The sequence below is a fragment of the Apodemus sylvaticus genome, chromosome 1 (assembly GCF_947179515.1).
Source record: "Apodemus sylvaticus chromosome 1, mApoSyl1.1, whole genome shotgun sequence".
Lineage (NCBI taxonomy): Eukaryota > Metazoa > Chordata > Mammalia > Rodentia > Muridae > Apodemus > Apodemus sylvaticus.
In genome coordinates, this window is record NC_067472.1 from 1914082 (window position 1) to 1936721 (window position 22640).

General features: G+C 37.2%; 2 protein-coding genes across 2 annotated transcripts in view; one reads left to right on the forward strand and one right to left on the reverse strand.

The window, feature by feature from the left end:
• Window positions 1-17472, forward strand: part of Pdzd8 (PDZ domain containing 8) — a 61667-nt gene extending 44195 nt beyond the window's left edge. Inside the window, exons 4-5 of the mRNA XM_052182527.1 lie at window positions 9116-9278; window positions 12921-17472. Of these exons, the coding sequence (XP_052038487.1) occupies window positions 9116-9278; window positions 12921-15121 (2364 nt within the window). The 3' untranslated portion in view covers window positions 15122-17472. The remainder of the gene's footprint in view (window positions 1-9115; window positions 9279-12920) is intronic.
• A 1104-nt stretch (window positions 17473-18576) lies between these two features.
• Slc18a2 (solute carrier family 18 member A2) overlaps window positions 18577-22640 on the reverse strand; it is a 33817-nt gene continuing 29753 nt past the window's right edge. The window contains exon 16 of the mRNA XM_052182542.1: window positions 18577-20878. Within this exon, the coding sequence (XP_052038502.1) occupies window positions 20774-20878 (105 nt within the window). The 3' untranslated portion in view covers window positions 18577-20773. The remainder of the gene's footprint in view (window positions 20879-22640) is intronic.

The following is a 22640-nucleotide window of genomic DNA, read 5'->3' on the forward strand; positions in this document are numbered from 1 at the left end:
TATAATATAGTGATAAAAAATTAAAATTGATTTTGTATTTTGGCAGTGCTAGGGATCAAACCCAGGACGACCTTCCTTGCACATGCTAATAAGCAAGTGTTCTAACAGTGATCTGCCTCCCCAACTCTAGTTTGTTTGTTTTGTTTTGTTTTTAAGGGCTGTTGAAGGGGCTTGGAAAATGCCTCAGTGGGTAAAGTGCTTGCCACGCAAGTGAGAAAATCTGAGTGTGTAAAAGCCAATGGTGGTGGTGGAAATCTGTAACCTCAGTAGCAAGTTGTCAGGAGTAGAGTTGACAACTGACCCCTAGAACTCACTAACATCCGTCTCTGAACAAATGATGAGATCCAGGTTCAGTGAAAGAACCTATCTCAGAAAGTAAGGTGAAGATGAAGAACAACTGAAGACACCCATGTGACCTCTGGCTTGCACATACACAAACATGTACACACAAACACATGCAAAAAAGAGCTGCTGAGAGAAAATTAAGGAGCTAATAGTCACAAAACATAAGCATTACTTTAGGTTTTATTTCTTAAGCCATTTTACTTCACTATGAGCCAAGAAAAACTGACTAGCTTAATCTATACTTTTTCAGAAACTAACCTTTTCAAAGCATAGTAATACCTTCTCAAAATTGTCCTTTACCAGAGAACTCACTTTCTCAGTCATACACAGATGCTGAATGCATAACTGGCCGTAGACGATTCAGGAATGTATCAAAGGTGTTGCCAGGCCTTGTGGAGTAAGTAGGTGGAATCCACCTCATTGCCCACATGTACTTAGTCAAATAAGCACTCACATGGTACTATTGTGGGTGGCTGCCAAATTTAAAGTCCTTACATACATTAACCATATAATTCTTATTGGCCCCATAAGAATAGGCATATCATCATCTTCATTTTATATTATATATGCATACATACATAATACATATATACAAGTACATGTATATGTATATATACCTATACATGTACATATATATATATACATATGTATACATATGTATATACATAAATACACATATATTTATATATGAGGAAAACGAGGTACAAAAGATAGAATAATGCTCCATTAGCAGGTATCAGAGGCATAATACAAACCCAGATTGAGTGTGTTTCAGCTAATACTCTCTTTTGCTATTGATATAATAATCCTGTTCAGCTTATTCTGGATCAAATATAGACCATGACCAGGAAACATGAGTTCAGGTTACTCGAATATATTCTGTCTTGGAAGTAGTTATGCAAACTTTTACAGTTACAGAACAAAAAGAAAAAGTCAAATTAGCATAGATACCATTGGTAGGAGAAACATCAGGCAAGTAGACCACAAGTTAGGGGGAACTTTCCTCTGTAGATTTTAGATGTTATAGTATACTTGGCTTTTAGGCTGGTTGATAGACTTCTACTAAACATAAACATTCTGAGAAGTTTAAAATTGATATAATAGTCAGGAGACTATTAAGCCAGATATAGAAATTAAGACAGTTGGCTAAAAGGGGTTTGTAACATCCATAGAGTTTTAGTTGTAGATTGCAACATTTCCTCCAATAGTTAGGTTAGTCAAGCAAGTATTCTGTGGGATGTATAATATAGATGCAGCATCTTCAGAGAATATCATTTCACACTATTATATCATCTCCACTGATGGTATCCAGTGTGCCTGGGTTCAAGTCCACATTCTTCTCCTCTAGTTGTGTGATGGTGAATACTTCCATCACCTAGAGAGGAGAAATAAAGTGACCTGTTTAGATCAAAAAGCTTTTAAAATAACTCCATCTGAAAAATCAGTACACAAAGTTTTCTTCTTTTTAAGTTTGATTAAAGCCTTTATTAATGCTTTGATCTGAAACAAATTTAAATTTTATATACCCAATCTTGTGAAATAAAAAGGTAAGAAAAGTAGGCAAAGGTTGAGGTTATGGAATATACATCTTCCTTAGTCCCTTGGCCCTTGCCTTCAAATTCCTATAACAAGGTAAGGAGGGCAAGTAAAATAGTTTCTTGGGCTGTGAAAGAAAGTGGTGCTTTTGTCTGTTTTTGAGATAAGAGAGCTAGGGCTGGAGAGATGACTCAGTGGTTAAGAGCACTTGCTATTCTTAGAGAGAACCTAGGTTCAGTTCCCAGCACCCGATAGCTATGTGATGGCTTAAAACTATCCATAACTCCAGTTCCAGTTCCAGGTGTGTATGTCAGACAACCCTGTTCTGCTTTCTGAGAGTAACAGGGCATAAACATTGGTTATGATACATATATGCAGGTAAAATATTCATAAAATATAATTTTAAACTTGAGTTTAAATTTAAAACTATTTTTAAAGATGAGAAAGTCAAGCAGGGTGTGGTAATGCATACCTTTAATTCCAGTACTCAGTAGGCAGAGCCAGGTGGATGTCTGAGTTCAAAGATAGCCTGGTATACAAAGTGAGTTCCAATACAAGCTAGAGCTACACAGAGAAACCCTCTCTCAAAAAAATAAAACAAATAAACAAACAAAAGATAAGAAAGCCAAGTGGTTACTCTAACATAAGCATATAAGCAGGTTTGCTATAATAAGGAGGATGATTTGAGAGAATGTCCTTGTTAGGGAATACTTAGGTAGCTAATGAAAAAGGGAATCATATCTGTGCCTTATTTCCAGATGATTCAGGAAAAAATATTCAAGGAAGAGTAAATGTGCTGAAACTCTAGTCAGGAAATATGGCTCAGGATAAGTAGGAAAAAATTGTAACTCATCTGTTATTACTGAAATTATTTCAAGATAAAACATTATTTTTAGAAAAGTATATTTAAAAATATCTTTCCCTAAGGCTCCCCCACAGACTTTGTAATATATGAATCACTTTGCAGAGTATATTGCTACTATGTAAAGGTGAAGGTTAATTTGGTGACTCTGATTAAGAGCTGTTTTTCTTTGACAAGAATTTAAAAGGATGTGAGTATTCTATGCTGTTGTTTCCATAACAACCCCAGCCTTTGCCTACTTTTCTTACCTTTTTATTTCACTTGAATGGTTATATAAAATTTAAATTTGTTTCAGATCAAAGCATTAACAAAGGCTTTAATCAAATTGAAAAAGAAGAAAACTTAAGTATATTGATTATTCAGATGGAATTATTTTAATATCCTTTTGAATCTAAGCAGAAGACCTTTTTTTTATTCCTTAGATATCTTAGGTCATTTGTATTTATATAATGAAATTTTTGTATTTCTATGCCTTTGTTTTCTCTGTAACTGAAAGATGCAGTCCTAATTTACCATTTAGTTCCTTTAGAAACTAAGTTATCTGATTGCCAAGCTAGTGTTCTGTTTTGAGAGGCCTTGTTTTTCATCCAAAAGAAAGTCTTTCTGAGGAAAGATTATGGAGGTGACTGATTTATGTTTGATATTTATGCTCAGTTTCATTTAATCGTGACAACAACCCACCCAGTGTACTAAGATAGTGGTCTCTTCTCTGCGACTTAGATATGGTTTGTTTCTCCTAAAGGTTCATGTGTTAGAAACTTGTTCCAGTTTAGCAGTGTAGAACCTTTAAGCCAGAGAAGCCTTGAGGAAAGTCCTTGGGTCCCAGAGCTATTCTCAGAAAAGTTAAAGTAGCTCTCATAGAATCCTTGGAGCTTTCTAAAGAGCATTGTGAAGGAGCCCAGTTGAGTTCCTCTGGCTTCCTGCAATATTGTGTGCTTTCTCTTATACTGTTACCACTGTAGTAGGCAAACATGGCTCCTTTTTATGAGATTCTCAGAAAGGCTGACCTGTGCCATACCAGTGAGCCCCCAAAACCTCTTTCTTCACAAACATTCTGCTCCAGGCATTTTTTGGTTGTAACAAAAATGAACTAATGTATTCTCTTTATAAATAAATCCTTCAAGCCAAATGTGACAGCACTTAGTCCAGCACTGGAGGCAGAAGCAGGCAGATCTCTGTGAATTTGAGGTCAGCTTGGTTTACATAGTGAGTTCTTGGACAGTCAGGGCTATATAATGAGACCCTAGGAAGGAAGGAAGGAAGGAAGGAAGGAAGGAAGGAAGGAAGGAAGGAAGGAAGGAAGGAAGGAAGGAAAAAAGTTTGGTAAAACTAATATATAGAGCCAGAAATTCAGACCCCACTGAGTACAAAAGGATCTCAACTAACAATTGTCCTTCAAATTGTTTTTTCAATATGCCATAACTATTGGGATTTGGGAGAATAATCAATTTTTGGTGGGTTTTTACCTGCTCATTGGAAGTTAACTGCTAAATAGGCAAGCACCGCTCACGTAAGGAAAATATTTACCTGTAGACACGTAAGGAAAATATTTACCTGTAGAGTCCATATAAAAGAAGTTAATTTAGAATTCATTCTTGATCCTATATATATATATATATACCCATTTAAGTACCATGGCATGTGAGCATGGTGTGTGTGCATGAGAGAAGAGAGGAGGAGAGAGAGAGGGGGGGGAGGAGACAGATTATCACCATCAATGAGACAAGGACATAAAAATTTGTAAATAGGCTAAACTGTAATGACAGGTCTTTGAAACCTCCATGGGCAATTTAATTCTGGATATCAGGGACTCAGACAGTTATCATCAGTATATTCAGTATTTATTTCCAAGCTCTGGATTAAAATTGAGAGGTCAAGATTTCTAAAACTAGGAAAATTAGAATAACTTTTATAATACATAAATTTAGCTGTTTGCAAGGTAAACTTTTATGTACTTGGCAGACAAGCATGTTAGAAATGTAACTGTTTTACTGAATTGTCAGTTTAATTTGCTTCTGATTACAGAGCTCAGATTACAGAACTAACTGCTTACTGTCTATCCAAATAGAAAGCAACATGCCTGCTGAAAGATCTATATGATATGATGATTTTTTTCAATCATCCATTGAATTTAAAAGTCACAGCCATAATTGGTGAACCCACTAACTCTGTTAGTACAAATCATAAAGAGAAACATGTTCTTGTCTGTGTTCATTTTCTGTATCCCCAGTATACAGGTATAAGATATATAAGAAATGTGATTCTGTTAGAAGTTTTAGTAGTATTTTAGGGAGGGAAGCCTTATCTGTTTACATTTTAGCTACCAAATAATTGACACAAAGACCTATTAAGTTTATTAACAAGCCTAGGCTGGGCAGATTTTGAGCTATTCTAGGGCTGCTGATACATAGACAGATACCCCATTGCTTGCCAGTCTAGTCTTGTCCTGGCTCCTCCTTATTCATGTGTGATATTTCCTTAAGCAGGGAGGATTGGAAAATATTAGTATCCACAATAGGCATTGAATGAACATTTAATATTATTAATTTTATTCTTATTTTTCCTTTAAAAATATCACAAAGTAATATTTCAAAAACATGCTTAGAGAAAATAAGTAGATTTTATATATTCCATATATTTATTAAAGGATCTGGTATTAGATAAACAGAATTTTAGAGTTCTTTGATATGTCCATGAAGTGCTGTAGCTGTTTTCTAGTCAGACAAACTCTCATAGTCAGGATTACAGTTTTAGTTAAGTCAGCTTATATCATCTGGACAGTTCTAATTTCACATTGCGCCTCTGTCATCATCTCTTCCCTCCAATAGTGCTATCACCTGTAATCCTCAGTGGCAGCCTTACCCATTCTAGTTTCTTATGCTTTTAAGACATAGATAGCCAAGTATCATGCCCTCGTGTGATTGATTTCTTCCCTAGACCCAGAGGCAGTCACTTCCTCCCAAGCATCCCTGTCCCATGTTACCTGTGCATGTCTCTGCCACATTGCGCTTTATTGTTGGAATGTAGCGTAGTCTTAAAGTAAGGAACCACTATTTAGGTTTAGGCTTTCATGTTGCCAACTCTCTGACAAACAGGGACTTGAGGCCTAAGGCCCTAGAGTTTATATGTCTTCTGTCATCACAGAATTGATCTTGAGGGGTTTATCCCAAAATTTTCAGATAAATTCCATGATGTGGTACTAGTCAAAAGACAGATGTGTGTAACCCTCATTTATAACTTCCTGATGCATGTGTTCTGATACTTGCTCGAGACAGAGAAGAAACTTGGTCTCCATAGTTTTCTAAGAGAAACATAAAAGGCAAACTTGCACAGTCCAAAGCGATACTGAGTTAACTGCCTTGCTGCCTTGTTTTTAGTTTTATCTCTTTTTTTCCTCCTTGTCTGCCCTAAAACTCAATTGGGTTAGACTAGTCAGCTCTCAAACCGCATTAACCCTGCCTCTTGCCTACCCAAGACTGGAATTACAAGCCACACCACCATGCTTCATCTTTTTTTTTTTTTCAATGTTCTGGGGGTTGAATTTAGGTCATCGTGTTTACAAAGTGAGTAATTTGATTGAGCTCACTCCCAGCCTCATAGGTGCACGCGCACATGTGTGTACATGTGCTTGTGTGTGTGAAATATTTATGTTAACCACATGTAGATGTCTTATAGATATACATACATAAGTTAAAATAAATTCTTAGAAATTTGGAAGTTTAGTCCGATTATTTTCATAGTAATAAAATAAAAACTTGGAATGTATTCTTGTGGATTTTTTGCTTTGGGTACAGTATTTTTTTCTAGCTGTATCTGGTTTAATCCAGCACAAATTAAATAAGTAAATTAAAAATCTAGGGCTCATCTTAAACAGTGCTCTGTGAATTGGGTATTTTAAGACAAAATTGGGACATTTGGGGAATTACTTATGTATAAGATCTTGCTACCTGCACATGACAGGTTTCTCTCCTGCCTTCTCAAGCTGACTCCCCCTTCTCTTTGTTCTGTGTAGCCCTCCAACATAGTGTTGAAGGGGAGCAGGAATGTTTTGTCATTCAGGCAGGAAAGAAATTCTCTCATCTTTGAGCTTAGTGTTATTTATAGGTTTTTATAGTTCCTCATAATCAGACTTAGGAAGTTCCCTTGAATTCTAGCTAGCTAGGAGTATTTTAATATAAATAGACATTGGACTAAACTTTTCTTTCTTTCCTTTTTTGGGGGTGGGGATATAAGGGAGGTTTATTTGGGGAAAGGGAGGAGAGTGAGGACCTAGAGGCGCAGGCAGCCAGAGGCAGAGCTATGTGGGCAAAGAAGAAGGGACGATGAACTACAGAAAACAAAAGGGGGAAGAGAAAGGTTGGCAGGGAACATGTGGTAACAGAGAAGAGAGTGAGAGATACTTTTTTTTTGTAGTTGTTAAAGTATTTATGGCTTTTTCTTATTTTATTACTGTAGTAAACTAATTGATTCCTGAGTGATGACCAACTTCAAATTCCATTTATGATTATTATACTTTTATATTATGTACAGCTATATTATAACTAATATATAGTTATATTACTGATGTGGGTTTAATTTTTTTATCCATGTTTGAATATTATAGAACTGGTTAATAGTTTTGTTTTCTTGATTTGTCTTTTTCTGTGTTTGGGAATTCATGTTACATTCTGATTTCTCATTGAGCAAACTTGAATTACTGTCATCTGGAGGGATGTGGTATCTTATGTTCTTTTTCTTTTTACTTTTTTTAATAAGCAAGTTGAATGGGAACACGTTGAATATACTGTTATTTTAATTCATAAGTGATGTTAATCTGCTGTATTTATTCCTGATAAATTGAATGACAAGTGACAGATTTAGTTAACAAAATGTTCTAAATGGGATAAATGGCATTTCATTTATCAATGTCTTAGTAAAATATATTTGTAAACTTCCTTTGTATCTGTACAGAAAAGAAAATTCAGTACACTCATCACTCTGCAGCAAACTTGTTCTTGCCTCTAACTCCTCCCCTACAAATACCCAAATCCCTTAATATAAATGGTATCACATCTACATTTAACCTATACATATCCCTCTATATACTTTAACTTCTTCTATGTTACTTAAAATAATCATTATAATGTTGTTTAAGGAATAATGATGAGGAAGTAACTATGTATACCATCAGTACAGATGCAGTGTTTTTCTTAATATCTTTTAAATTTCTTGCTCCCTCCCTCCCTCCTGCAACTGGGTATCTCTATGTAGCCTTGGCTGTCCTGGAACTCACTAGGTCCACTAGGTTGGTCTCAAAATCAGAGAGATCCACTTGCCCTCTGTCTCCCGGTACTGGGACATGCCCAGCTTTAAATATCTTTAAAGATTTTATTTTATGTGTATAGGTGATTAGCCTGCACATACATAGGTCTGTGTACAACATTTCTAAATTGTCTGCAGAGACCAGAAGGGGACATTAGGTGTCCTGGAACTAATTCTAGACAGTTGTAAGCCACCATATAGGTACTAGAAGTCAAACCTTGGTCCTGTGGGAAAGTAGCCAGTGCTCTTAACCATGGAGTCAACTCTTCAGCCCCCTTAGTATTTTTGTTACAATGTTGCTTGAAAGAAGTCCAATTGCAATACCATTCAACAACAACAACAACAACAAAAAGTTCCAGGGGCTGGAGAGATGGCTCATTGATTAAGAGCACTGACAGCTCTTTCAGAGGTCCTAAATAAAATAAAAATACCATCTGGTGACATAAATTATTCCTACCGAATTTGAGAAAAGCAACAATGAAGGAATCCATAGATGGTAAATGAATCCATGTCTCAGGATTGATACAAGTCTCAATTATATTAAAATATAAACAAATACGAATTCTGACTCAATTCTTAATTTTTTGTAAAGATTTTATATGTATGTGAATACATTGTAGCTGTTTTCAGACACACCAGAAGAGGGCATCGGATCCCATTACAGATGGTAGGGAGCCACACATCCAAAGAAAAATAACTTTCTCTTCCTACAGCAGCCAATAGCTCCTCAGCCAGATTGCTCCCAGAACATGTTCCTTTCCTTATTCCATTATTATCTCTTGTTTCTCTTCCTTGTAAGAACACATGTGGTCCAGTTGGTGTTGCCTGGATGCACATGGGTATGAGGCCACACATGGGAGCATAGGCAGGCCACCTTTTTTGTTGTTTTTTTGACTACATTTAAGTCATCATAATCTGAAAGTATATTAATTTATATTGTTAGTAATGCCTTCATCTGTCATTTATCTGTAATTATAGTTACAATGATTTAAAAGTCATGACTTACTGTGATGTTCTTATCTGTATTACTATTATCTCAATGTTTTCTTTCTTTTTAATTCTTTATCAAAGGTTGAATTAATAAAAGGAAATTTACAAAGTGTCGGACTTACACTTCGTCTTGTTCAGTCAACTGATGGTTATGCTGGGCATGTCATAATTGAAACAGTGGCCCCAAACTCACCTGCTGCCATTGCAGATCTTCAACGGGGAGATCGGCTCATTGCTATTGGAGGTAATTACACACTGTGTAGTATAACTTATGTGTATAGAGAAACTACAAAATTGGTTGGAGAGTTTTTTTTTTTCTCTATTCTCCCTATTTTTGAAAGAAGCATCTGTTAATTTTATAACGGAAAATCATTAAAGAGGCCTTAGCATGCTTGTAAAAAACAAGTGCCAGTTTAGTCCTGATGTTTAAACATATTTCATCTTTAAACCACTTCACTAGAATTTTCTAATTTCCTTTCCCTTCCCACCTTCTCCTCTATGTGTTATTAAATACAAAATTAAAAGCCAGATAATAGTGCTTTCCCGCATGTGCATTACCACATGACCCTAAATGTGCTAATATTAGCATGACTCTCATCATGTTGTAGTATTAGAAATGAACAGGAGAGAGGCAAATGAATATTCGCTGTTCGAGGGACAATACACCTAACCCAATTCTGAGGCTCCATATTATGGGAAAGGCCTGTGGTTTGTCAGTATGCTATTATTCAGAATCCAACCCAAATCTCTATGGCAAATACTGCATACCTTCCTGTCAGCTGGATTGTTGTAAATAATAAAAATAAAACTAAGTTATCTGCTTGAGTATATAATAGCCAAACTCAACTGTACACAACAGCACAGAAGTAATCCAAGCCCTTTTAAGACTTCATAGTACCTGGCCCACCTGGTATAGACTTTGAACACATAAAACTGGCTATAATTTATCTTAATCTTTTCTTCAGAAGAGTATTGTGTGTTCTTTTATAGCTAAGACAATAAGGTAAAGCAGTTCCCCCAAAAAGGAGTTATCACTCAGTATGTTAGACTCTGTTTTTGATTCCAATACATTTTGACATTAAGATAATGAAAACAATTTAGTTAAGCACCTGGAATTAAATTAGCATTTTAATTTGGAAATCTCTCTGATTGTGTATACACAGGATCATTTTCATTCCATAGTCACTTGCAATAATGTTCAAAAGTCATTCTGATTTAGAAAAAATGGGGTGAAGTCTTGAGTTTGCTTTGTTTGTTTGTTTGGTTGGTTGGTTGGTTTTGGTTTTGGTTTTAGTTTTATTGAGGCAGGGTTTCTCTGTGTAGCACTAGCTGTCCTGGAACACACTATGTAGACCACATTACCAGGCAAGAATCTGCATTTCTAACAAGCTCCTCAGGTCATGCTAGTTTTCCTGGTTCATGGACACAGAGGAGGACATAAAGTAAGCCTCATCCATTTCACACCTCTGTACATAAATATGAAAATTTTGTCTCCTTTACCCAAAACCATGGTTCAATATCAATGGTTTTGCATTAGTACATAACCTGTTTTGGTCTTACAAATAGGTTATTTTTTATTATTATTATTATTTTAACTTTTTTTCTTTTTTTTATTGGATGTTTTCTTTGTTTACATTTCAAATGTTTCCCCCTTTCCAGGTCTCCCCTTTGGAAACCCCCTATCCCATCTCCTCTCCCACTGCCTCTATGAGGGTGCTCCCCCACCCACCCGCTCCTGTCTTCCCAGGGCATCGAACACCCTCAGGCCCAACATCTGTTCTTCCCACTGATGTGCAGCAAGGCCATCCTCTGCCACATTTGTGGCCAGAGCCGTGGGTCCCTCCATGTATACTCTTTGGTTGGAGGTCCAGTCCTCTGGAGCTTCAGGGGATCTGGCCGGTTTACACTGTTGCTCCCCCTATGGGGCTGCAAACTCATGCTCCTTTAGTCCCTTTTCTAACTCCTCCACTGGGGACCCCACACTCAGTCCAAAATATACCTTTTAAGTTCTGTTTTCAATTACACAAGTAGCAAATACCTATTACCCAAAATAAATAAAAGTCCAAATTATATAAATCTTTATAGAGAAAAAAGCAAAAGTTAACCATTTCAAGATATCCAATATTTATAAAAGTACTAACAAGTTTTATTGATTCAGATATTAGCCGGGCAGTGGTTGCGCATGCCTTTAATCCCAGCACTTGGGAGGCAGAGGCAGGTGGATTTCTGAGTTCGCAGTCAGCCTGGTCTACAAAGTGAGTTCGAGGACAGCCAGGGCTACACAGAGAAACCCTGTCTCACCCACCGCCCTACACACACACAAAAATCCCCAACCCCCACCCCCCAAAAAAAAAGAAACTCAGAGATTGTATACAAGTTTCCTATATAATAGTAAAACTTTAATTAATGAGTATGTATGTTTTATTTCTGTTAAGTTTGCATGCACCACATGCATGCTGTGTCTGCAGAAGTAGTAACTTTTCCTGGGATAGGAAGTAGAGGATTATAAGCCACCATGTGGATGCTAGGAATCAAATCCCATCCTCTGAAAGAGGAGCAGTGCTCCTAACTGCTGAAGCTGTCTTCTCAGCACCACATTTGTTTCCTAGCGCCCCTCTTCCTATATTAATAAATATATCCCTTGCCCAACTCTGGGACACAAATTCAAGACCTACGATATATTTTTAATAACTCATTTCTTTTAATAAACTTTGCCCAATGTTCATAGGTTTTTCTTAAGTAAATTATAGTTGTGGCATTTGGATTTACAAAAGTTTTAGTAATAGGAAATTGGTAGTAGTAGTAGAAAGAAGATTGGCAAAATACATTCAATTTCAATAATAGAGTTAATTTTACTATTTTCTAAATCTCTGAATATGTTTGAAATATTCTGAAAGAAAAATCTAGATTCCGGCAAATGCTGGTATAGTGACTATCTCCAGAGCACCTGAGATGAGGGCAAGTTTCCCACATCACAAATAAAACGAGGTGGGGTTGGGGTGAGGCTTTTGCCCAAGAACTAGAGTTCAGTAGATGATACTTGATCTGTGCATATGCCGTGCTATAGTGCTCCTGGGGCATATTACTCTTAAACAAGTAGTAGAAGTTATTAGGTCACATGAGTCAGGAAGATCCCTGTGAAGAAGCTCAGAATTCCACTGATGTTTTGAGCTGAAACTGGAAAATGTGACCATGTGGGCATCAAAGCTGCACAGTCTGATGAGAGATAGTTAAAGGTACTTGTGACTGAAGTTAAAGACCAGTGGTCAGGAGGAAGATTGGAACATCAATAACCAAAGGTACAAAACTCTGACTTGGGACTGACACCTGGGTAACAACCTATCTCCAGGATTGCATTAAGAGGTAGCAAGTTGATTTATAGTCAGGAGAAGACAATGTGTATTGTATTCAACTTGTAACTTTAAAGCAACTTACCTCTTATACTTTTCATTCTTAAAATGGTTGCTCATTTATGGCTAATGAACAGGATCTATGAAAGGGTCTGACATTGGTTTCTAAATTTAAATCATTTGCTTGCCAGCCCTGGACTTATTTGAAAACTTCCTTCAATAAAATGTCAGCTTTCATCATGAGTGTGGTTTAACCATTAGTAAACCTGTTTAAATAGGTCTCACTCTGCTCACTTCCATAGTTCAGCCAGACATGAGGTTGTTTATGTGAAGAGGGAATAGAAGCCATTAGAAATTAGAAGTGGCTCAGGGTTTTATATCACATAGATAACAGTATTTCCATAGTACCATGTGCTAATTAATTTGAAATTTAAATAAAGTATTTTTTGAGGCTTCCCATTGCTCTTTTACTAAATAATCATGGGGTGATAACAGTAGCTGAGTTTACATGCTTCCCCTTTTGAATCTTAAACCAGGTGTGAAAATCACGTCGACACTGCAAGTGTTAAAACTCATCAAGCAGGCTGGTGACCGAGTGCTGGTGTACTACCAGAGACCTGTTGGGCAGAGTAACCAGGGGGCGGTGCTGCAAGACAGTCTGGGCCAGCTGGAAGAAAGCTTCTTGTCAAGCTCCTGCCAGCCAGGTTATGAAGAGGAAGCTGCTGGGTTGCCAGTGGATACTGAAAATAGAGACCTAGATTCAGAATTTGAAGACTTGGCAAGTGATGTCAGAGTACAAACGGAGTTGAAAGAGGAGACACAGCCGTCGAGTCACAGTCCCAAACGTACTCCAACAACACTTTCTATTAAACCTCTTGGCGCTATATCCCCAGTTTTAAATCGTAAATTAATTTCAGGAATCCACCCACAACCACAAAAACTTCCATCTAAAGAAGGAAATAAAGTATCAACTCTAAAAACTTCAGAGGCCACAGAAGCAGCACAAGTGTCCAAACCCCAAGGACCCACTTTCAAACCACCTGTGCCCCCACGACCACAGGGGAGAGTGCCTCTGCCTCCCACTGACACCTCAGCTCAGGCAGACCCGGAAGCCCCAGAAAAGCCAGACAAGGTGCTTCTCCCTCCTCCTCCTGCAGATAAACCTGCTGAGAAGCAAGTGAAGAGTGTGGATCAAGGAGAAGATGTGGCAGCAGGTAAGCAGTCTTCAGCAAAGCAGGAAGTAGTGAAAGATCTTCCTTCAGAAAGTTCTGCTCCTACTAGAGACACTTCAGATGACCATCAGATGTGGGAATCATCAGAGGTTCTCTATCGTAATAAGGTAGGAAAGTGGTCAAGAACCAGAGCATCTTGTATGTTTGACATAGAAGCCTGCCACAGGTACCTGAACATTGCACTGTGGTGCAGGGATCCTTTCAAGTTAGGAGGTCTCATCTGTTTGGGGCATGTTAGTTTAAAACTTGAGGAAGTGGCTTTAGGATGCCTAGCTACATCAAACATGGAATACCTTTCAAAGTTCAGACTGGAACCCCCTACACCTAAGGCCATGGTCACTAGAACTGCACTACGAAATCTGAGTATGCAAAAGGGCTTCAATGACAAATTTTGTTTTGGTGACATTACTATTCATTTCAAGTATTTGAAGGAAGGAGAACCAGACCACCACATAGTTCCTAATGTAGAGAAAGAAAAAGAACTCCATTTGGTTGAGGAAGTTTCTACACTCCCTAAAGAGGAGCATTTTGTGGGACAGACGAGTTTGTCAGAAAATAAACATAGTTTCCAAGATACTCAGTTCCAAAACCCAACTTGGTGTGATTACTGTAAGAAAAAAGTTTGGACAAAAGCTGCTTCCCAGTGTATGTTCTGTGCTTATGTTTGTCATAAAAAATGTCAGGAAAAGTGTCTAGCTGAGACACCTCTTTGTGGAACAACTGAGAGGCGAATAGACCGGACCCTGAAAAACCTCAGGCTGGAAGGACAGGACCCACTTTTGGGCCTTCCTCCTCGTGTTGAGATGGAAGCTAACAAGTCAGTCAATAAAACAACAGGATTGACAAGGCACATCATTAATACTAGCTCTCGTTTACTAAATTTGCGTCAAGTCTCTAAAACTCGCCTTTCTGAACCAGGAACAGATCTTGTAGAACCATCACCAAAACACACACCCAATACGTCAGACAATGAAGGCAGCGACACAGAGGTCTGTGGTCCAAACAGTCCTTCCAAACGAGGAAACACTGCAGGAATAAAGCTTATGAGAAAGGAAGGAGGACTGGATGACAGTGTTTTCATTGCAGTTAAAGAAATTGGTCGTGATCTGTACAGAGGCTTGCCGACAGAAGAGAGGATCCAGAAGCTAGAGTTCATGTTGGATAAGCTACAGAATGAAATTGATCAGGAGCTAGAACACAATAACTCCCTTGTTAGAGAAGAAAAAGAAACAAATGATACAAGGAAAAAATCAGTTCTTTCTGCTGCTTTGGCTAAATCAGGAGAAAGACTACAAGCTCTGACACTTCTGATGATCCACTACAGAGCGGGCATTGAAGATATTGAAACGTTAGAAAACTTGTCTTTAGACCATCACTCAAAAAAGATGAACAAGTACACAGATGATACAGAAGAAGACCTCGATAGTGAGATAAGCCAGTTGATAGACTCTCAGCCATTCAGCAACATCTCCGATGACTTGTTTGGTCCGTCTGAGTCCGTGTAACTAACTGTTTCAACTTTCACATGGTTGGGGACAAGATGTATCTGAAGTGCCACGGGTACAGCCATGTTCAGTTCTCTCCTGGTGCACGTTGGCCTGCTTCTATAGTTACTTGCTTGTATGAGAAAGAAAAGGTAGTTTCCAACAGAAACATGACCAGCTCATCAAATTGGTTGTTTGGAGTTGTGCTTATAGCTATGGCTTTTTTGGATTTATACTGAGAATTGGGTTTTATTAATTTATTTTTAACCTTTTCTAATTATGTAAGCTAACTTTGTGTATGTGTGATGTCTCACTGTCATTCTTTTCTTTCCTCCTGTTTTTTGAATTAGTGGTAAATAAGATTCTGTCCAGATTCCTGAAATATTATCTTTCATTTTTATCACGGTTATAACAACAAATTTGTTGCATGCCTAAATTGACAATAATCATTGAGGGAACAGGTTTGAGTCTTCTTCCTTCTATGTTTTGAGGTTTGTCAGCTGTACTTCCTTGATGTTTTTGTTATACGGGGCTTGGGGGATTTTTGTTTTATTTTATTTTGCTTTTGTTGTTGTTGCCAAATGTAAATGAAAGCAGACCCTACAGCTTTAATTTGTTATGCTTATATAGTTTAATTTTTTTTTACATATATTGCTTGCTTCTTAAATGCTTCTGCGATATTTTTAAAGCTTTTATGCAGTTGAAGTATAGTAAAATTACAGTGATTAACTAGAGGTTGCATTGAATAGAGAATAAATGCAAAGTCCAGTTGGTCAAGAATTTTGTAGAGAGGATAACAAGATTTCATTACTGAAGAACAGTAAACAGTAGGATTTTGAAATATCTTTCAAATGTTGATGCTTTCCTTTTAAGTGGAAGTTATGGACAGTCGTGATGACTTTTCATCTTTGGTTCTCCCGGAGGAAATAAAGCATGTGCAAGGACATTTACAATCTCACAGGACTTATTCTGAAAATGACTGTATTGATAACTGGCTTTGTTTGTATGATGTGGAGGGCAATTATACAGACTATGTTTACTACATCATCTGGTGTCTTGTGGCCTTAAAGGAATGTTGGTCATTCTGAACACTTTAGTAGTTCAGATCATCTTCATTCATTGTAAAGAAAACTAAAAATAGACAGTGTGCATAGTTTGCTAAAAATGAAGGCCTGCTGTGCTATTGGGCCCATCTAGTGGATGCTGGTAATGAACAACTGAAATATATGAGCTTGACCCCTATTGTTATATCTTAAAAGTGTAAGCTTGTTATACCTATAGAATAGAAAAGTGTTTTCCCCCTTTACAGGTAACTACTATGATAACACATAAACCAACTAAATTTTAAAATATATGGAATAGCTCTTTGGCTGCAGAAAAATGCATAGTATAATACTAAAAAGACTTGCACAGTCTGTAGCCCAAATTCCAACAGGAGGTTCAGGTCAAGCTCTTTGGTGAGCTGTACAGCCACAGGCAGGTCACAAAGGGTCCTGCAGCTTCCACAGCTCCAAAAGTCCTTATAGGACTGTTGTGAGGAGGGCAGGAGCACAACTGTAAAGGCGCTTTGAACAGTAAATGCTGTAAAAATAAGAGATATTACTTACATGAGAAAACATTGTTGAATATAAAAAAGTTATTCCAGTCATAAACTCAATAGCTAACTCTCACATTATTAAGTGAAATATTGGGGCACAGACTTACCTTTGTCAGGTTTATAGCAAGGCTATATCTGTATAATCCCACCCCCATTCTTTTACTGTTTATTTAAGCATGTTCACAATTTAAAAGAACACCACAATAGAAGGACTTTCCACAACAAATCCCAGAAACTAAAGTGTCCCACATCTTATGCTTGAAACAATCTGCCCAGTGTATAGCCATATTTCATCTTGTAAACAATAACTTGCCATTGCTACTCAGAAGGTGGCATGGCTGTAAGTGGCTGGTGTGCTGATGGATCAAACCATGGAAGTTTTTTTGGTGCCCAAGCATGCTCCTGCACTGATGCATTTGAAAGAGCTGTAGAAATAGTGCAAAGCTTTAGTTCTAAGAATCTACTCATGCTTTAAAGTATTTATCTTTGTAGAACCACAATCATGGAAAGCTCAACAGTGCTGCTAATTATGTTTGTAAAATATATCTTTAATGTAGTGCAATATTTTTCTATTGGGAGAGACAGTAGAGGCATCACAGTTAGGAACTTCAAATACCCTTAAGCATAGTAAGGTATAAGGCTTCAATTTAAAAGATTGTGTTATATTACATTACTCATGTAATCTTGCTGCCATGCTATGTTATCAATAGCTAAAATAATAATAAAGACTACCACGAAAAATAAGAATATCTTCATTTGATGACATCTAAAAACAGGTGATTGGTTCTTGTCTGGCATTATTACCTGGTATAATTTGGCCATGCAGACATAAATCCACTTTTACTAAACAAATATGTAAAAGCATTCAAATTTTTACTGTTGCTTCCTTACCTTTTGAGACAGATATGTACATTTTCTTCTAATGCTATATAGTAATAAATAGATTATTATTCATAGTGAGACCTGACTCAGAAAAGAAGAAAAATTAAACTATTTAAAGTGTACTCTCTTCATTGTTAGTAAGTTGAATGATTGGGTTAGGCAAAATGAATAACATTTTACTATTATTTTGTAATCATAATATGCTATATTTCTTTTTTATTTATTGTGTTGCGTTTTTGAGACAGAGTCTCTCTGGCCTCAAACTCAATAGAGATCTGCCTGCCTCTCTTCTAGAGTGCTGGGATTAAAGGCAAGTACCACCATGCCAAGCTGTAAATGTTTTTCTTAGCATCAGACTTCATTCAATAATACTAGAACTTACTGTGTCTCATTCTAAGAACAGCCAAAAACTTTGAGAGTAAAGTTTACCTTAAAAAAACAAAACAAAACAAAACTATAAACACATTTTAAATATACTTGGCTCTAATAAGTAAGACAGTACAGTTCAAATTTTTAAGTTCCCTAAAGTTTTGAAATTGCTTCAATTTTTTTTTAAAATATTATTTCAATTTTTAAATTGAAGTGATGGCTTTCCTTACCTTCCCCTCAAAAGGCAAACAAAGGTGGAAAGGGGGGTTGCCTTCATTCTTTTTGATCTCTTAATGCTCCTTAAGGTCTGAGTAAACCAGGCCTCCCTAATCCTGGAAACTACTATGTATATCACATTCAACATGATCCTTATGTCTAGGTCTTTTAGAGCCTGTTCTGTCATGTGGCTAGGTATTACCATTCTCTTCATCAGACAGTTACCTGTTCACAGCAATTAGAACAATTCATTTGAGTTAAAGTCCAGGGAAACTCACTGTTTTTCCACACTGATAGGGTATAACAAGTCTTGTATTTCATTTAAAGGAAGCAGTGGGAAGTCAAAGAGGATGGTTTACCCTAGCCTGGAGTAGCTTGCCTGATGCCTGCAAACACAGAGATTGCTTATTAAATGCCTACAGCCAAAACAGTGTATGTATCTTATTCCAGCAACAATGTTGATGAAATGGTTTATAAAAGAATACAGGCAGGCATGGCACAGTGTTCTAGAAGATTTATTAAGTAATCTCACTAAAGTGCAACCAGCACAGATACACGTAGCAGTCAAAAGGAAGTTGAGTATTCATTACTACTACCTCACTAAGATTTGTGTGTCTGAATTACCAAGTGCAAACAAAAGCCACCTCTACTTTAAAAAAAAAAAATGTTCAGAAAGCTGTAAGTTCTTTGTTCTAGTACATGCACAGTCTTTTTTAAAACACCATTTTCAGTCTTGTGTACCCAGGATATTAGTCATATAAATGTCTTTCCTTTCCCCTTACAGAAAACTTATGCTTTCCTCTGCAAGTAGTTCTGCAATTTTTCTTTTATCTCTTCTCTGGAGAGCAGTAACAGGCATGCCTTTGCTGGTAGTTTTTACTGAGGCTGAATCCTCAAAAGCAGAAATGACAGGGATCAGTTATTGTGTATGGTATTGTGGGCAAGGACAACTACAAGGCCTTTCCCACATCACATCACAAGGCATCCTGGAGAAGATTAAGCCTTGACCTTTTATTCATGTAAGAGCAGCCATCTTTCAGAGTTGTAGACCCATGACTGCCCAATGGTTTAGTAAGTAGGAACCCAATTGTCCCCCAAACACCAGAATTCAGATCCCCCAAGGCCCCACAGAAAGCTTCATAAGACAAAAGAAAAATTTGCCACTTTTCTGAAGAATGTGTAATAGCCAATCAGATTTGAGGTGGTGGTATCCTAAAGTTCTCTTAATCTCCAAGGTCACACAAACAATTCAGCTTAACAAAAATGACAGTTGGTTTTTTTTTTTTTTAATGATTACAGAACTGCAGAATTGATACTATTTTAGACATATTCTATACTGTGTTTGCATCCCTGAAGATTATAATCTCATACAAAGCAATTATAGTGTTCACTAACAGTATTAGCTGGCACACTGAAAAGATATATCAGCGTTGTCATGCTTAGAAAAATTATTCTACCCAGCACACAAGATGATACAGTAACACATACACATTTGTAGATTTTTTTTCCTACTTCAGAAAGGGAAGGTGTCCTGACCACTCTATTATCTTTCTCAACATAATCATGTTAGACATGAACAATTTCATTTCTTCATCTTTGCTTGAATTCATTTCTACATTGATATAAACAACTTTTAGGAGTCTAAAAAATAACAGCAACTCAAAATTAACATCTCTAGAAAAACACTTGGATAACCTGTAAGCAGGTGAGAGATGTGATTTTTCACATTATAGCAGCTTGATAACCTTGTTTCCTTTTCCAGAACCTGAACTGGATTTGATAAACCATATCATATTTAACCTTGACTGTTAAAGTGCATAGTTTTATTCTCACCCAATAAGACCATCAAGTATATATAAAACAAAGCAGCATTTGGGTTCTTTCCTCTGCTTTCAGAACATTCACTTTTTACCCATTGTTGGCTTTAATGACTGCTGCCAATGATATGACACAGAAAACCATTTACAGCCACCCCTTTCCAGGTGGGTAGTTATAACAGAAAACTAATGCCAGCAAAGGTTTATGAATAAGTCTGAAAGATGGCTGATAAAGTTTCTTGTCCTTTGCACTTAAGATGAATAGCTTTTAATTTATAAATACATTTGTATTCGTTTTAAGTTAAATAACACATTCAGTGTTGATACATAATGCGCTCTCTTACATGATTTTGTTTCTCAGACTGCTAGTTTTTTGTTGGAGAATCTCAGATAATGTGTGCTTTAAACACTCATTACCAGTATTCAGAAAAAAATACAAGATTTTTCTTTTGTCCAAGTGTTGATGAATGTAAGTTAAAAATTATATTAAATTTGGATTCAAATATTTATACATTTACAGTATACCTATTTCGTCAAAATATATTGTATAATATTAATAAAATCAAATACATAAAATAAAGTTTTCAACACTATTTATACAAACCCCTAGAAAAGCTGCTTTTTCTTTATAAGGCTGTTGGCAGTCAATCATAACCAGATGGAAAAGAAAGTATCACCTTTGGTTGTTTTACTCTTTGCCAGCAATGGATGGTGTGACTAAGACAGCTCTGCATGAGTCATCTCACTGGAAACACTTCTACACAGTTAAACATTTGGCAACGTTAGAGGGACTCAGTCACTTTCAGATTCTTCATCATCACCGATGGGATATGACTGCACATTATTCTGAGTGTACATCTTTGTTTTAACGGGGCAGTTGTGGTCCATGAGGATAGCCTGAAAGCAAAATGCAAGTACATTAACTTCCTGTTTTATAAAGATAAGGTGGTCTTAACCTACTGTTGTTAAGGATTACTATTCTGAAAGCTGTATAACCTATTAAACAGTCATTCAGAGCAATTGCCATGCCTTGACCTTGAAGGTCTGTCATTCTTCATGCAGTTGGAAGTTTTGGGTAATAGGCAAGAAGTAAACCATCTAGGTTTTCATTGTATCTGTTGGAGATAGACATTGAGTTTTGTGATTCAGAGATAGGTTAAGTTTTAGAAAAGTTAAACTGAGAATTTTGTACAGGGTGGAATTGTGGACCTTATTATATCCAACTTCCATTTTTATAGACTGCAACAACAGGGAACTTCATGAAGGTGTTTGAAGAGAGCTCTTGTTGGAAGTATAGGGACATCTGAACTGGGATCCACTCCATTAGTTTTAGTCATGGACCTTGCTCTGGTGATAGCTGTCTACACAGACTATTTTCTACACAGACTGTTTTACAATATGTTAAGACCACATTCTGCCTTGGCCCCTTAGTTTCTTAGGTCAAACATCCCTGTGCTTTGTTCACAAATGTGATGATCAGACATCTCCCTTTAGATCCCACTTTATAGCCACGTGTATGTATAAAGTTCCTCTGCCCTCTTCTATTTCTGAAAATTAAACTAAGTGTAACTGCCAAAGAAAAAAATCAAAAATGATGCTTTCATTTCAGAGCATCCTTAACTAGAAGTACTTACAGTCATTCCTTCTGACAGTGCCTAACTAACCAGTCATCTGAATACAGCTGACACCCTGCCAAGAACATGGCTACAAGTAGACTAAAGCCTTAGCTTTCACAATGAGTCTAGATGGGAAGTTGCAAGAATGGGTAGAGGCTTAAAGAACTTGATCGGGGAGAGCTGGGGACCTGGGTCAGTGGTTAAGAACTTTGGCTCCCCTTCCAATGGACCCAGATTCAATTCCCAATATCCACATAGCAGCTCACAGCGGTAACTCCATTTCTAAGGAACCTGACAATCTAACAGACATATATAGGGAAATAAAAAAAGAAAAGAAAATGAAAAGAAAAGAACTTGACCAAGCAATATATACCCTGGCCATCAAAATCTGCAGATGGTTAAGTACTTTATGTAGAATTTAGATCCATGTGTATTTTAATCAACTTTAGATCACAGTACTGAACACAATGTAAATGCACAGTGTAGCTAAGGGGTGATTACAAATTAGTGTAGATAATTGTTTTTGGTTTTTGATTCATTTTGGTTGAATCTACACAGCTAGAACTGGTGAGTACAGAGAGCAAAATTGTGTGTCATGTGCAGAGGAAGAAACCCAGGCAGCCTCAGGACAGACTGTACTTTTTACACATCCCAGAGCAGCTAGAGAAGTGCAGTGGGAGGCATGTGCAAACCAAATGAGTTAGGTATCGCTGGGCAGTTTTCCTCCTTCATCAGTGTTGTGGGGAAATATTAAAAAAAGAAGGCCAGCACATTCCCTCATGCAGGGCCACAGGGCTCCTGCCCAGTGCATCTCACTCGGCGGTCCCTCTGCCTGCCATCTCTCTTGGGGAGATCCCAAGTTCCTCTCGCTACCACGCAATGCCCCACGCACCCCGGGGTCAGCCATCTCACCACCTATTACCCGGTAGAATCAAGACTCTCAAGGCTTAATTAATGAATCAGATTTATGTATAATATCGCAATTTACAAGATGTCAATACAATAATATTAGAGTCAATTGATGATAAAAGCTTTATCCCAAC